Here is a 15,495-nt window from a genome sequence, read left to right as displayed (position 1 = left end):
CCGGGAGGCGGAGGACTACCTGAGCAGCCTCCTGGCGGGGTGCCTGCGGGGCGCCGAGGACTCCCCCTCCGGCGAGGAGGAGGACGACCCCGACCTCCTCCCGGACCTGTCCCCCGACGAGGCCTCCTACAGCCTCCAGGACGACCCTCCCTCCCCCTCGGACGGCAGCCTGTCGCTGGATGACCTGGCGAGAAGGATCGAGGTCGCGGAGGTGAGCGCTCGCCCCGGGCTGGGAGAGGGAGATGGGAGTGGGTGTGCCGCGCACTGCACTGTGCGCACTGCGGCCCCTTTGTAAGGCCCCCTGGGCTCGGCATGCGGGGGTCCCGGTCTCGGAAACGGCTCCCTGCGCGGAGTGTCGCTTGTTTTGTCGGGTGTTTGTGCTCCCGGAGGTACTCGCACCGGGGGCACCGCTGTTGTGCTCCTGCGGCTCATCCGCAGGCCGAGGAGGGTGGTGCAGAGATGAGTCACTTCCGTAGAAGGAGGTCTCGTTTTTCTTCTCCATCTCAGATGGAATAGAATGCACTCTCTGTTCCTTCCTCATACTGATGTGTCTTTAATTCTCTGAAACAGTGTAACAGGAAGGAAACGGTCTACGTGCAGTGAGACTAGGAGATGCTGGGTGGGCTTTTAAGCCTTAACTTGGATGCTGAGTGTTCTCTTTCGCACGGTATTGATTTACAAGTTCAAGGTTTGCACAAACGGTACTTGTACTTGACAAAGACAATTATTATAAATAACGGAAAGTGTTAAACTTCCTCTAATCATTAATGAGTCTAATCGAAACCAAAAAAAGAAAAAGAAAAAGAGGAAAAGGAAGAGGGGACAGGGATCAAGATGCCATTCTCCTTTCTTTATTTTAAAATTCAGGAAAAAGAAAAGATCTTCCTAAGGCTCTTCGTGTGTAGCAACGAAAATAATTTTATGGTTGGGGGTCACCACAACATGAGGAACTGTATTAACCCCTTCCCCTGCAGAAACGTGTATACTCGTTTTCACAAAATGTTCTTTTTCAGTCGTCGACGAGTATACTAAGAAAATATGGTAAAAAAAATATGGTTTATAGGAAGACGAGTTACAAACTGTTTTCATAACCAGCATCAAAAATACTATATAGAACCAAAATAAAAAAATTAGTCTGAAAAAGAAACGTTTTTAACAAAAAAATTGTTGGGGAAGGGGTTCTGAAAGAGGGCAAAATATGTTCCCCACCTTCCGTCTAAATAGACAACATTTATTTAGGTATCTCAAATCTACCTGTTTCACAGACACAAAATAGGGAAGACCTTCTGTTGGAGAGAAAGATGACAGCCCAGAGCTGCTGTTGGTTTTGTCTTAAGGAAGCCATCGAAATAGGGTCACTTCTGTAGAGTATAGGTCACTGGGGTCAGGGAAGTTAAGTGGCCTTAAGACTAGTCACCGTGAGACGCCCTAAGGTGGGGGCTGGGACTAGCAGTAGAGTTCATGAAATCGTGTGGGTGCCTGTTCTGTGGATCTCAGACAAAGGAAGGTCTTAGGCACAGTCCTCCTGGCTGTCCTGCCCCGGGGGCGGGGTCCGGCTCCCTGACAGCAGGAAAGGCGGTCCTCCGGTAACAGGGAGGGTTCACGGGAGACAGTAGACCCGGGACTTACGTGAGTGTCCACAGCACCCCAGGTGTAACCCACAGACTGTCTTCCCCGTGCAGAAGCCTCCTCTTGGCCTGTCTCTCTCAGCCGCCCTCTACCTGCTCTGGCTCACGGGTGCTCCTCTGGGTTGGCATTCTCTGGCCCAGCTCCTTTTCTTTTCCACTTTAACCTTCTGTTCATTTACATCTTTCCTGTCTCTTCCTGGACTTGTGCAGCAGCTGCCTCAACTGGCCCATACTCCTGTCATCTTCTCCCCGCCATGGTCTTCTGTTAGCTCTGTGTAAACCTGGGGTCTCCAGCTGATGCCCCCAGGGGCCTGGCAGGCAATAAACATGAATGAAACGACTTAGTTTTATCGTGAAAAGGAGAAGTTTCCTCGCCTTGTCTAGCAGTATCTGGCTTCATACAACACTGCAGATGAAGCAGCACCCCCGAGAATCCCGGCCTCACACACACTGTCAGTTTAAACTTCCTCTCTACACTATTGTTTGCCTTGTCAGTCTCTTCCCTCAACACCCTTCCGCTGCAGGATAAAGGCTGTACTACACGGCTCGGTATTCAGACGTGGTCATCGGGCCCCCTCTGCCTCTCCAGCATCTCCTCCCGCTCCTCTGTCCTCAGCCTGGACTGGAGTCAGGGGGCCTCCTCGCAGCGTCCCAGGTGCACCTGGCGTGCTGTCACCTCTGACCTTTACCTTCTATGTCGCTCCAGGATGTGAACTCCTTCCTTTCATACATTTACTTCCTCCCAATGCTCACGATCTAGGTCGCGCCTTTTCAGCATGTGGAGGGCCAAGCGCAGTGCGGCTCACGATCAGTTCTGAGTCAATGCTAACGGCTGCCATCATTCCCTGGTCACTGAAGTCCATAATGTCTATTCTCTTCACACTGCGCCTCTGAACTTCAGCCGAGGGAGTGGCTTCAGCACCATTCCTCCTAAAGTCCTAGCTGTAACCCTTTCTTTCTTTTTTAAAATATATTTTATTGATTTTTTACAGAGAGGAAGGGAGAGGGATAGAGAGCTAGAAACATCGATGAAAGAGAAACATCCATCAGTTGCCTCCTGCACACTCCCTACTGGGGATGTGCCCGCAACCAAGGTACATGTCCCTGACCGGAATCGAACCTGGGACCCTTGAGTCTGCAGCCTGACGCTCTATCCACTGAGCCAAACCGGTCAGGGCTGTAACCTTTTCTTGTTGTTATAGGACACACATGCGCACGCGTGTGCATGCGCACGCACACACACAGAGTCTGCACTAAATTGCAGAAGGGTAGGATCCTGTTGAATACTTTTTTGTGTTCTCAGCAAAGCGTACTTTACAGACTAAATAACAGCCACCTCTACACAGTAAGACTTTTTTTTTTTAATCTTTTACTGAGTTCACTTTGAAAAATAAATAACTTGAAGGGGGAAAGCTATTCGTCTGTATGTAAATTGCTTGTCTATGTATGTATTCATTTACACAGAGTATTTATGGAGCACCTACTACCTCTGCCTCGTCCTCTTCCCCTTTGGTAACCACCATACTGGTTTCTCCTTCAGTGAGTTTTTGTTTACTCTGTTCATTCCTTTGTTGCTTTCTGTGTATAACCCACAGATGAGCTAAATAATGATTCTTGGCCTTTTATGTCACAAAAGAAATACTGCCATCTGTGACAACATGGAGGCATCTTGGGAGTGTGTATCATGCTGAGCAGTAGGTCAGACAGAATAAGCAAAGTTCTAATCGTCATTAAAAGTAAGATCTTCTTCACATTAGGAAGATGGCAGGAGGTTTCATCTTGAGTTTGGTTCAAACTCTGCCAGTCGCTGCTGCAACAAGTTGAAGCATGTCTTCTAGGCTCTCTCAGCTTGGCTTCTTCACCTGCAGAGGGAGCTGCTAATGCTGTATTAGAGTCATAAAGATTAAATGTGACATATTATATAAATGCCTTTATATGATATTTAGTTTCACTAAATTATAGGTTAATTTTTATTTTTATTGATTTTACAGAGAAAGGTAGAGGGAGAGAGAGGGAGAAACATCGATGATGAGAGAGAATCATTGATCAGCTGCCTCCTGCACGCCTCACACTGGGGATAGAACCGGCAACCTGAGCATGTGCCCTTGACCGGAATCGAACCTAGGACCCTTCAGTCTGCAGGCCGACGCTCTATCCATTGAGCCAAACCAGCTAAGGCTACAGCCCATTTCTAAAGGAGCAGGGAGAGACCTCACAGGTTCCCTCAGTGCAGAATAATAGTGGTAAACTTCACATGTGCTCCTGCAGTGAGATTACTGGCACTGAGGCTAATGTTCGTAATGGGCTAATATGACTTAGGAATGTTAATTCTCGAGTTAGTCAGAAGCCAAACATGTGTTCGTGTTCAAAATTTACCAGCCTTGAGGTGCTGGTCTGAATACCTCATTAAAAGGATATTATTTGGCATCTACTTTCTTCAATTTTGTGAGGAGGCAGTTCTAACACCAAGATCTCTGAATGTTTACTTTGTCACAATAGGATTTACTGTACCCATAGAATTGCAAGATAATTTTGTTTTTACAACATTTTCGTTCTTTAAATGCTATTTAAGATGATCATTGATGTTTGAGGGGAAGTGCAGAAGAACTATTTATTAGCAAATGTAGAGGACGAAGCCGGAAGGATGTGTTGTTATTGTTGAATTCTGCATTTATTCATAGAGTACCAGCAGTGACAATTACATTAATTACAGCTTGCACATGCTTTTAGTTCAGAATGGAAGGAAGGGCTTGGTATATTTTGTTTGGGTGGCAAAGAAATTTGGTGATTCAAGCGGAAATCCAAATTTAGTTTATAAAGGTTTATTTTGTTGAGATTTAAAAATTCTTAACCTTTTATATCAACATTATGGTAAAAGGGCACATAGAAATGTTTGTGGGTTTTTTTAGAGGAGTTTGGAGGAGACACATTTCCATGTTCCCTAAATCAGCGGACATCCTGCTTACAGAAATGCTGGGCATTCCTTTGAGTGAGACCCCAAACTAATATTGAGACCTTGTTGTGGCTTCCTTGCTACCAGAGAATTAAGGAAAAATCTACCAAAGTCGTGTCTTAAACCGTGACTGCCTTGGTGTGGGAAGTAGGAATTTCTGTCCGTGGAGTAGGTTCTGAGACCTCGGCCTAAAACTCTTGCCAGAACAGCAAGGCCCACACCTACCTGTCTCCTAAGAGTTTCCTCCTTGGCTGGCATCTCCCTGTTCTCCATCCATAGACTAAAGGGCCAGAGGGCAGTTAGCAATGACACAGAGAGAACCTGGAGAAGATCCCTGAGCAACACCGAAAGGCAGAAATGGAAAAGACCTCACTGCACTTCAGACAACAGGCTTTGGTGGGAAAGAAAATGTAGGTGCCCGGCCGGCATGGCTCAGTGGTTAAGCATCGACCTATGAACCAGAAGGACACAGTTCGATTCCCAGTCAGGGCACATGCCCAGATTGCAGGCTCGATCCCCAGTGTGGGGTGTGCAGGAGGCAGCCAATCAATGATTCTCTCTCATCATTGATGTTTCTCTCTCTCTCCCTCTCCCTTCCTCTCTGACATAAATAAAAGTATATTTGAAAAAGAAAAAGAAAATGTAGGGTGTATTAGATTTTTAATCAAAAATTAAGGGTTGATGGGGGAGAGTGTCAAAATATTGGCCCTTCCCACCCAACTGTCATTCCTCATATTTGACTTCTTCCCTCTTTAAAAAAGTTGCCAAAGTTCATTGCCACCCGTAGTGAATGAGGTGGGGCCACTTGGGCATGACACTCAGATGACCCAGAGGAGGCCCAGCAGGACCAAGCACTGCTGCACTGGGACTGGCCGGTCTGACTTGGAAGCACATCCTGTGTCTTTCCAGATGATTTCCACAGTCCTGCTCATTCTTTCGACATTCCTTCATTCATATTCGCAGTGTCTTTTGCTTTATGGCGTGAATTTACAGATTCAAAGTTCCTATCACAAAGGTATATAGTTAGCATAATGCCACTCCAGGCTCATCTTGGATTGTTTATTCTGAGTAATTAAGCAACTTGAAAATTCCTGTGGAGCCCTAACTGGTTTGGCTCAGTGGATAGAGCATCAGCCTGCGGACTCAAGGGTCCCAGGTTCGATTCTAGTCAAGGGCATGTATCTTGGTTGTGGGCACATCCCCAGTGGGGGGCATGCAGGAGGAAGCTGATTGATGTTTCTCTCTCATCAATGTTTCTAGCTCTCTATCCGTCTCCCTTCCTCTCTAAAAAATCAATAAAATATTTTATTTAAAAAAATGCCTGTGGAATGTGCAGTTACTGCTGGTAAATGTACAGCTTTATTTTATGAAGAAAATAGTCTATGAAAACCGCATTCTTTTTACATTGACTAAAAGCAGAAACGTCATCGGTAGTAGTGATGCACTCATTGAGTTAATTCCCGTTCTCCTTCTCTTGCTCTGAAGGAAGCCATTAGGACTTACTTCCCTCTCCGTTTCCGCGGGGGCTGGCCAAACCACTTTTCTGTGTTGTTGGAAGGGACTCTTAACATTGCTTTCTAAAGCGAGATTGGAAAGGCTGCCTCTTGCATATTTGTACTTACCATGTTAATGTCACCAAAGTCCTTTAGTTTTCTCATAAAGACATCATCTGAAATACACATTTCCTGTAAAAAGAATAAATTGCTAACATCGATTTTTTTGTTGTTGAGATAATGGATTCTGTAGGCCCGTGTTCAGGAAAGCCCCGTAGAGGACTGTAATGAGTTGTTTGGCCCTAAAAGCTTTGAGTTATAAAAAGAACTGGTAGAATCTGTAATATGTATGCATAGCACATTATCGGGCTGGAACGGGAGCTCATATTAGTGTGTTATGCCATCGATCAGCTAAATGACATGACAAGCTTGCAGTCCTCACTCACAGGGATCTGATGCCAGCTAGCCGCTGATCTCTGCAGTGTTAGGCCCACAATGCCCACCTATGCCATCACCCGCAGCTGCCCAGGCAGGCGGCTGGCAGGCTACCCTCTGTGAACCAGCCTGCTGTGTAGGGGACCTTGACAAGGCCTCCTGCTTCCCGGCCTGGCTCCACCAAGGATCCTTCCTCATCCTCCCTGTACTTCAGAGCCTTGTCACTCCTAAATGGCGAAGGTTTTGGTTTTTGTCTTTGTTCCCAAGTAAGGGGTGGGGTGGAGGCAGGAGAGAGGAACCCCAGTGCAAACCAGAGGAAACAGAGAACTGGGCTGGTGGGAGATGCTAGACAGCAGCGTTTTTTGAAGGGTCAAATAGTAACTATTTTGGACTTTGGGGTCTGTTGCAACTACTCAGTTCTGCCATGGTGGCCCAGAAGCAGCTGTAGGTGAACGGGCTGTGTCCCAATTGACTTTCATTGCATGCAAATAGGCGGAGGGCCTTTGGCCGACTGGCCATGGTTTGCCAGCCTGTGCACACTACCAAGTAACAAGCCCGAGTAGCTGGCCCTGAGGGTGTCTGGAAGAGAATCCTTAGAGTTCTCTGAGCATCGAGCATTCTTTAGCAAATGTGTCATTTCCCAGAGGAACGGAGGGCAGCACCCATTGTGATGTTGAAAGTGGGTATCAAATACATCTTAGGTCTCACGTGTTTATTTCTTGGAAATTACCGACGAATGAAGAAAGCAGTGGTAGATGCTCAGCCTCTGTTATAAAGCAAAACCCAGCACCAATGACTAAGCTCGTAAGTGACCATTTTCCAGGGTACTGAGGAGGGAGGGGGAGCTCCGAGGCCAGGGGAAGGGGCCTGGCCTGGCCTCAGCCCGCTGCCCCAGCGCTGCCTGGCCGTGAGCCAGTTCGCAGCTTCAGAGAAGCCGAGTCAGACATGCTTGGCCATCGTCGGCGTAGAACCTGACATATTCGTTGGATTTTGACGATGAACTGTGATTTTAAATCCACGATGGAAATTCAGATGCCTATTGATCAGCCGTGTTACCGTCACATGTAAAATGCCATGGATGTTGCCCACCCGGATTTAACAGGTGGTTCCTGTCACCCCTGCCAGGTAGCTCCTGCTGCGGGACTGGTCTCCATATTGAAGAAGAGGAACGACGCGGTGGGCGACCACCCTGCCCCGATGCAGCAGAAGCCGCCCAAGCGCAGGGTGCGGTTCCAGGAGATGGACGATAACCTGGACCAGGGTGGGTACCGCTCGCCCTGTGGCTGACACGGGGGCCCTTCCCATGTTTGCCGAGAGTGAGTCAGTGCCGATGGAAGGTGACGGGATTTGTAAAAGGAAATGTGGGCACAGTTGTTTTAGCTTCTAGAGCAGCGGTTCTCAACCTGTGGGTCGCGACCCCTTTGGCGGTCGAACAACCCTTTCACGGGGGTCGCCTAAGACCATCGTGCGTATCAGATATTTACATGACGATTCATAACAGTAGCAGCATTACAGTGATGAAATAGCAACGAAAATAGTTTTATGGTTGGGGGTCACCACAACATGAGGAACTGTATTTAAAGGGCCAGCAGGTTGAGAACCGCTGTAGAAAGAAGCAGAGAACTGAGCTGTCATCGGTTCTGAAACGATTCCTAGGCACTGTGCTTGCTCAAATCAGCGAACAGGTTGCAAAATTCAACTCCTGGCCTCCCGACCCCACAGGCTGTGCTCGGTGTTCAGAGCTCATTTCCATTTCCGTGCTTAGGGTTGCGTTGGGTTTTAGTGAGACTGCTATTTCTGTCCGCTTTCAGCAGCAGTTAATTGTCCTGTCTCCTGTGTGTGGGAAACATTTATGGATTACAAGTGTATTCTCTTCGGTGATTTCTTGACTCCATAGAAGGAAGTGTCTCAAGGGCAGCAGTTTAACACTGTTGCTATAGTTGGACTTTCCTCCTGGGCCACAGGTAGTTGCTAGGGTTTCCCTAAGGCAAATAAGAGTGAGTGGAAAGATAGCCAAAAACCTGTGTGTATGCTTCTGTTTATAAAATAAGTGTGAGCATGTAGATATACTCGCTAAGTATGGCATAAAGTGATGGAGGTTTCTAGATTTCTACAATTACGAGCCTTGGAAATAATCTGTTCCCACCCCTCATTTTAGCTCTGCACCTTGCTCGTAACTCTCACTTTCTCCTCCAGATAAAATGCGTAATTCTTGTTTGCTCTCATGGGCCCTGAACGGTCCCGCTCACCAGAGGAACCCTGGGTTCAGAGCTCACAGTCCCGTTTCACTTAATGGCCCTCTCATCTTAGACCAGCAGCCACATGTGCCTCTACACAGTGTTTCAACACATAGATAAAGCAAATACATGTTTATAGATAAACTATTTATATGACTATGAAGGAAAATATGGAAAATACATAGATTATTAACATAAATAAGGTGATGGTAGGGATTCATGCCAAAAGAAGAAAAGATGGTAAAAATACTGACCTGACACAACACACACACACACAAGACTGACATCATCTGTATTTGTATAAAATGAATTTGCATATCTGCTATCTATATAAAACCCTAATATGCAAATCAACCAAATGGTAGAACAACCCATTGCTATGACGTGCACTGACCACCAGGGGCAGAGACTCAACACAGGAGCTGCCCCCAGCCCACAGGCCCCGACCAGCAGCCGCAGTGGGGGGCAGGGCTGGCAAGCAGGTGGTGCCAGGCTAGCCAAGGTGGGTGCCAGTGGGGACCCCCTGGTCACCCCCCCAGTCACCCTGCAAATCAGCCCCGATCGCCAGCCAGGCCTAGGGACCCTAGCCTTGCACGAATTTCATGCACTAGGCCTCTAGTATGCATATAAATTATTAAATCTATTTAACTACTAAAATCTATTAAACTATAAATTTGTAAATCACAGAACAATATAACATAATCCTATTTTTGTAAAAATCCTGAAAGCCTCTGTGTTTGATCTGGAAGGATACACACCAAAATCACCAGTGTTTGCCTCTGGGACAGGGGTGTGATTGGGTAAGAGAGAAAGGGAGGATCCCTTACACTCAGGTGTTTGAATTTTCTCAGGAATAATATATCCACATATGACTGTAAAATCCTCTCAAAGTAATATGCTAATGATGAGAAAACTCAGACAGTAATGAAAAGAGTATAAGTTCTTTTTTCATTGGTTTGCCCGGAATATTGAAAGAAGTTTCTTATTATCCTTTTGAGACACATTCTGGATATGCATCTGCAAATGTGCATACAGTATAGACCGGAGTGGGCAAACTTTTTGACTCAAGGCCACAATGGGTTCTTAAACTGGACCGGAGGGCCGGAACAAAAGCATGGATGGAGTGTTTGTGTGGACTAATATAAATTCAAAGTAAACATCATTACATAAAAGAGTACGGTCTTCTTTTTTTTTTTTAGTTTTATTCATTTCAGACGGGCCGGATCCGACCCATAGGCCGTAGTTTGCCCACGGCTGGTATAGACACACTGACACACACATCTTTTTTATTTTTTTTAGCACAAGTGAGTTCATTATGTACTATTATGTCACTTAATTTATCGATCTTGGACATCTTCCTGTGGAAGAACATATTAATTTACTTCATACAGTTGCATAATATTCCATTATATGAATGTCCCACACTTTAACTGCTTCATTGTAACTGAAACGATTAAGTCTCCTCAACTTTTTGCTGTTACAAACATGCCTGTAAATATGATACAGTGTGCTGTGCGGATTTGTAGGCTAATTCCTGGGGGTGATGTGCTGGGCTAAATGACCTGAGGCAGCCTGGTCTACACCTGTTGTCCCAGCATTGTCTTCAGTTAACATTCCTTTTCACTCTCAAAAGTGCCCCAATATGGCCCTAGCTGGTTTAGCTCAGTGGATAGAGCGTCAGCCTGTGGACTGAAGGGTCCCGGGTTCGATTCTGGTCAAGGGCACATGCCCCGGTTGTAGGCTCGATCCCCAGTAGGGGCCATGCAGGAGGCAGTCAATCAGTGATACTCTCTCATCAATGATATACCATCATGCTGATTATAAAACTTTTTAGTCCTTTCTATATATTTTTAAATTTTCCTTTAATAATGAATGATCATGAAGATGGCCTATAATTCCTCAATATAGAAAGACTGACGTGGGCATTTTCATTAAAATCAAACCTGCCAGCCTGGCCTGCATGGCTCAGTGGTTGAGCATGGACCCAGGAACCAAGAGGTCACTGTTCGATTTCCGGTCAGTGGGGATGTGCAGGAGGCAGCCAAACAATGATTCTCTCTCATCATTGATGTTTCTATTTCTCTCTCCCCTGTCCCTATCTGAAATCAATAAAAATATTTTTTAAACTGCCCGAGTTATTAAGCAAAATACAAAGAAATCGCTGTATTAGCTAGAACTTCACTATTCCACTAAACAATAAGAATGAAATGGAATATTAAGATGTGAGAGTGATCCCACCCAAAGTCGTGTTTTATTGTCTAGTGCAAAATTGATGTTGCTTTAAGGTGGTCCCATGATGCGAGCGCCAAGATACTGTAATCGTGAGGCTATAATGTGGATCTAAACAATGCTGTGAGCACATCAAAGCAGCACTGGCTTTCACTCTCCTTTTTTGTTCATGGGAGTGATCACATTCATGGTGCAGGGGAGCTGCTTTCACACCGGGCGTGGACAGGCTGCGGGAGCGTGGACAGGCCGCGGGAGCGTGGACAGGCTGCGGGAGCGTGGACAGGCACGGGAGCGTGTCCTGTGTGGCAACTAACCAGCAGGGCCCTGTAGAGCGGAGGCGCCTGGCTTGGCGTCCATGCCTCTGCCCTAGAGGACTATTAGGAACACCTGGTTCTCTCTCTTTTTTCAATATATTTTATTGATTTTTTACAGAGAGGAAGGGAGAGGGATAGAGAGTTAGAAACATTGATGAGAGAGAAACACCGATCAGCTGCCTCCTGCACACTCCCCACTCGGGATGTGCCCGCAACCAAGGTACATGCCCTTGACCGGAATCGAACTGGGACCCTTGAGTCCGCAGGCCGACGCTCTGTCCACTGAGCCACACCGGTTAGGGCCACACCTGGTTCTCTTAATCGGAGCAGGCCGTGGGCGCCGGATTTCCCGTTCGTGCCACTGAACCGCCCTCTGTTCTCCTGTTTGCAGATGAAGCTGGGAGCGGCTCCTGCATTTTACTGGTCTTGCTGTGCGTCGCCACGGTTCTGCTCAGCGTGGGGGGAACCGCCCTGTACTGCGCTCTTGGGGACCTGGAGTCGCCCGTGTGCACGGACTTCGCCCACAACGTGGACTTCTACTACACGAAGCTGCTGCGGGGCGTGGCGGAGCTGAAGCGCTGGGTCCGCCTCTCCTAGCGCAGCGGCGGCCCGAGGGGAACTCACTCTCCAGGAGGCTCTGATTTGGGGGGTTGTGTGCCCGCGCCCCGCCCCGTGAGGAGCCGCGGAGGTCAGCAACAGCAGCTTCAGCAGGCGGCCCAGGGGGACCGGCACCATCGCGCGGGGACCTGCGCGCCGTGGGGCGGGAATGGCCTGGCCGGCCGCCTCCGCGGGGCGCTGCGCTGCGTTAAACGGGAGTGTTGCGGCCACGTCCTTAGCTTCTTGTCAAGCTGACACTTAATGACACTTGGTTTCCACTAGTTGGTCCAAAGACGTCGCTTCCAGCCATCACGCAATAAGTGTGGGTGTGATCGAAAGGAGGTACCGATGTGTCCATGTCTTTTTTCAGTTGGCCTGGAGCGCTGTGTCCGTGAGGCTTTGCGCCTCATTGACACGTTCTGGTCTCCCTTTGTGGAATGGTTGGGTGCACATGCGTGTTTGCGTGGGTGCGTGCATGTGTTTCAGGTAATCATGAGCAAATACCCAACGCATAATAACAAAAAAAATGACCTTTATTCTTTTAACTTGACTATAGATGTGCAGGCACAAATCGTTAGAGCAGGTTTCACTGTGGAACCGAGGAGAGGTAGAGATGTTGGCCCTGGAAGGAGGAGCTGTGACAGATCTGCAGCAATTGATTAACAAGCCAGGAATTCATTACAGGCCTGGGGGTAACATTCAAGAGCTCCCCCTGAGTCTCAGGCGGGCCGTTTCAGCATGGATTCGAGGCCTCGTGGAGTATGATGAATGCTGGACTCAATTCTGCAAACACTTACTGAGCACCTATTAGGTGTGGAGTCTAAGAACTGAAATACAAAGAGAATGCGATACCAGTTCCTGCTCTAGAGGTTTCCATCCTGGCCTTGTGTTAAAAAGATACTTTGGCAAATGAAAGAAAATCACCACACAACTCAGTGTTAGCAGGTCATGCATTCAGAGGTTTGAACATGCATTCATGTCACAGTTAGTCCTTTTACGGGGTCATTAAGCAGAAAGTCAATCATGTCTTAAATAAGCCAATGTCTGAATTTTGTTTAAATCTGTCAGTTACGTGGCATTTCCTTTTCTGAGGTCTATCATTTACGAAGCCTTGCTGGGGCTTTTTATAACGTAGGCAGCATTTTAAAAGCATCAGAACATGAATTATAGTTTTTTAGCGAGTGATCATCACTTCATGTTTTTCTGTCAGAATCACGTGAAAGAAAAAGGGAGAAGTTACTTCCTACCCGTTACTGGCTGGTACAGTACCCCTTCATGTTCTGCTTATTTATTTAGATTATGTGAATTTTGAAGGGCTTTTTATATGTGTTGAAAGTGTGTTTTTGAGCATGCATTCGGTTTTCCCAATGTAGATATTTAATTACTGTGTACTTAGTATTTTGATTTCCTATAAATTCAGTGTCTCATGTTTTTAGGCTTGTTTCTTTTTAAATTGATGTTTGATTTTCACTCATAATACTGTTTGACTTGTCTCATGTCACCATAAACTAATATTTTCAAGGATTATAGATCAAAGATATTTATTTAGAAGTATACAAGATACTGAAATTTAGATTCCTTATACTTAAGGCTGATTTTATTAGAAGGTTATTTTAATGTTCTATTATAAATTTTAAGAATTTGTATTCAAACTGTATGTAAAATATGTAAATGTCAACGGTACTATGTTAGATGGTTCTATAAAAGACATTCACCAAGTCTGCCGTGAGGGGTGCCCCCGTCATGGACAGCCCTCTTCCGTTTCACCCTTTTGGTTCCTAGTTATGAGAATTTGATGAGTCTGATTTCTGATGGTTTTATGTGAAGATAAATCAAAACTTCCTCCTGCTCTCCCCTTTGAGTCGCTATGGAAGTCCTATGTACCCCGAGTGTCTCGTTTGCCTGGAGGCGCCAGGACCTCCACTCCACACCGAAAGTTTCCTGGAAACCTTGACGCTGAGCGGAGAGGACTGAGGTGACACCTGGGTCCTCGGCGGTCCAGTTGAATCTCAGAGGAACCAGGTGTGTCCTCACGCTTCCCGGGGAGGGTGAGGCGAGCTCAGGAGCTCAGTGTGGTGATGTCTTGACTTAAAATGGGCATGAAAATCGCGACTGGAACAAGTCGGGCACCGCTTAAAATGTGATAGTCATTCATTGCATGAAGTGGAGTAATCCCATCTGGTGGTGAAAGCATTGTGATCGCACAGGTGAAAAATTCATCCAGCTTTACCCTGATGTTATCTTTCCTGCCATGTGAAAGTTCCGACAACTGCTTGTAACTACTCTTCCTTCAGAACTGTATTGGAGGGTGACCGGTCAAGCTTGTAATTTAAAATCTTCACCAACAAAGTGTCTCAGAGTGTTTCTTTGGGTCTGGGGGTGCTGGGAAACACTGCTTCAAAGTAAAATCCTTCAGAAGTTGGCCTGGCCCCACAGGAGATAGCGGTCTGTTTCGGGAAGTCCAGTAGGTCCCCTCCTAAGGGCTCCTGCTCTCAAAGGCCCTCCCGATCTGCCTGGCATGGTAGCTCTAGAAATCCATTCCTTTTCAAATAAATAAATAAGTAACTGTATATTTAAAAATCCAAGTCCTCAGGAGATTTCCTTTACGCTGTATTACGCGGAGAGGACTTGAAGGGAGGATATGGGGGAAAGGGGTAGGAACCGAGAGGTAAAGAGAGAAGCTGGGACAGAACAAGCCCTTTAGCTATTAACCTGTTCGGCTAACGCTGGCTTTGTGGCATTACTCCCAGTCCATAGGGAGACTGAATTTTTGTCTTCCCATTCACGTGACATGTAATTATATTGGGGTTCATTTCTATTGGCTCGGTTAATGTTAACCCACCCTTGTGTCCTTCTTTCTGCAGCGTGATAGAGTTTTCATGTTTATTCCTCTGATGCTTAATCAGTGAGCACACAGTCCCTCCAGTCCAGGTCTTGTAACTCCAAAATCCAGTACTGGGCCCATTCTATCATGTTGCCTCATCCTCAGAAAGAGTTAGTGACCTGGGGTCTGTCTGGTACTGTCTGCTATTCTAACAACTTCAAAGAGAATTATTAGTGAGCCTCATGTCCTAGCTACAGAGCTGAAATCTTCCCTAAGGAATTCTAGTAAAAGGTAGACATCCCTGAGTTCAGGCACTGAGAGGAGAGGTGTGGGAGCCCGTGGCCATCTCTCCCCCTGGTTCTGAAGAGCGTTACCCCCTGACTCACAGGTTCATGAGGCAAGAACCCCTTCGTATGTTGAAGATGCATTTGACACTGCACTCCAGCAGCGCTTTTCAACCTTATTCACCTCATGGCACATAAAGTAATTACTAAAATTCGGCAGCACACCAAAAAGCATATTTCTTGACAATCTGACACAAAAAAAGGTATAATTTTTATTGATTTACAAAAATACATATAATAATAGTAATTACCCTTTTTGCTCCAAAGTGGCTTTTTTAAAAAGCTGGTGCCTCTACTTGTATAGAAGGATTTCTGGTACCAAGAATTAACCAGTCAGACGTAGCCTTATTATGTGATGTGTCCAATAAGATTCAACTCTTATTAAATGATCTATATATTTATGGTTCAATGCAAGGCATTCACACCTGGGCTGCTGTCATT

General features: G+C 46.4%; 1 protein-coding gene across 1 annotated transcript in view; it reads left to right on the top strand.

Moving 5' to 3' along the window:
- Positions 1-14,235, top strand: part of CNST (consortin, connexin sorting protein) — a 46,293-nt gene extending 32,058 nt beyond the window's left edge. Inside the window, exons 9-11 of the mRNA XM_015558959.1 lie at positions 8-211; positions 7,635-7,770; positions 11,681-14,235. Coding sequence (XP_015414445.1) covers positions 8-211; positions 7,635-7,770; positions 11,681-11,886 — 546 coding nt within the window. The 3' untranslated portion in view covers positions 11,887-14,235. The remainder of the gene's footprint in view (positions 1-7; positions 212-7,634; positions 7,771-11,680) is intronic.
- Positions 14,236-15,495: the final 1,260 nt, after the last annotated feature.

This window comes from Myotis davidii, unplaced genomic scaffold, assembly GCF_000327345.1.
Source record: "Myotis davidii unplaced genomic scaffold, ASM32734v1 scaffold333, whole genome shotgun sequence".
Taxonomy (NCBI): Eukaryota; Metazoa; Chordata; class Mammalia; order Chiroptera; family Vespertilionidae; genus Myotis; species Myotis davidii.
The sequence above is the reverse complement of the archived record's forward strand: the minus strand, read 5'-3'. Positions and strand labels throughout refer to the sequence as shown.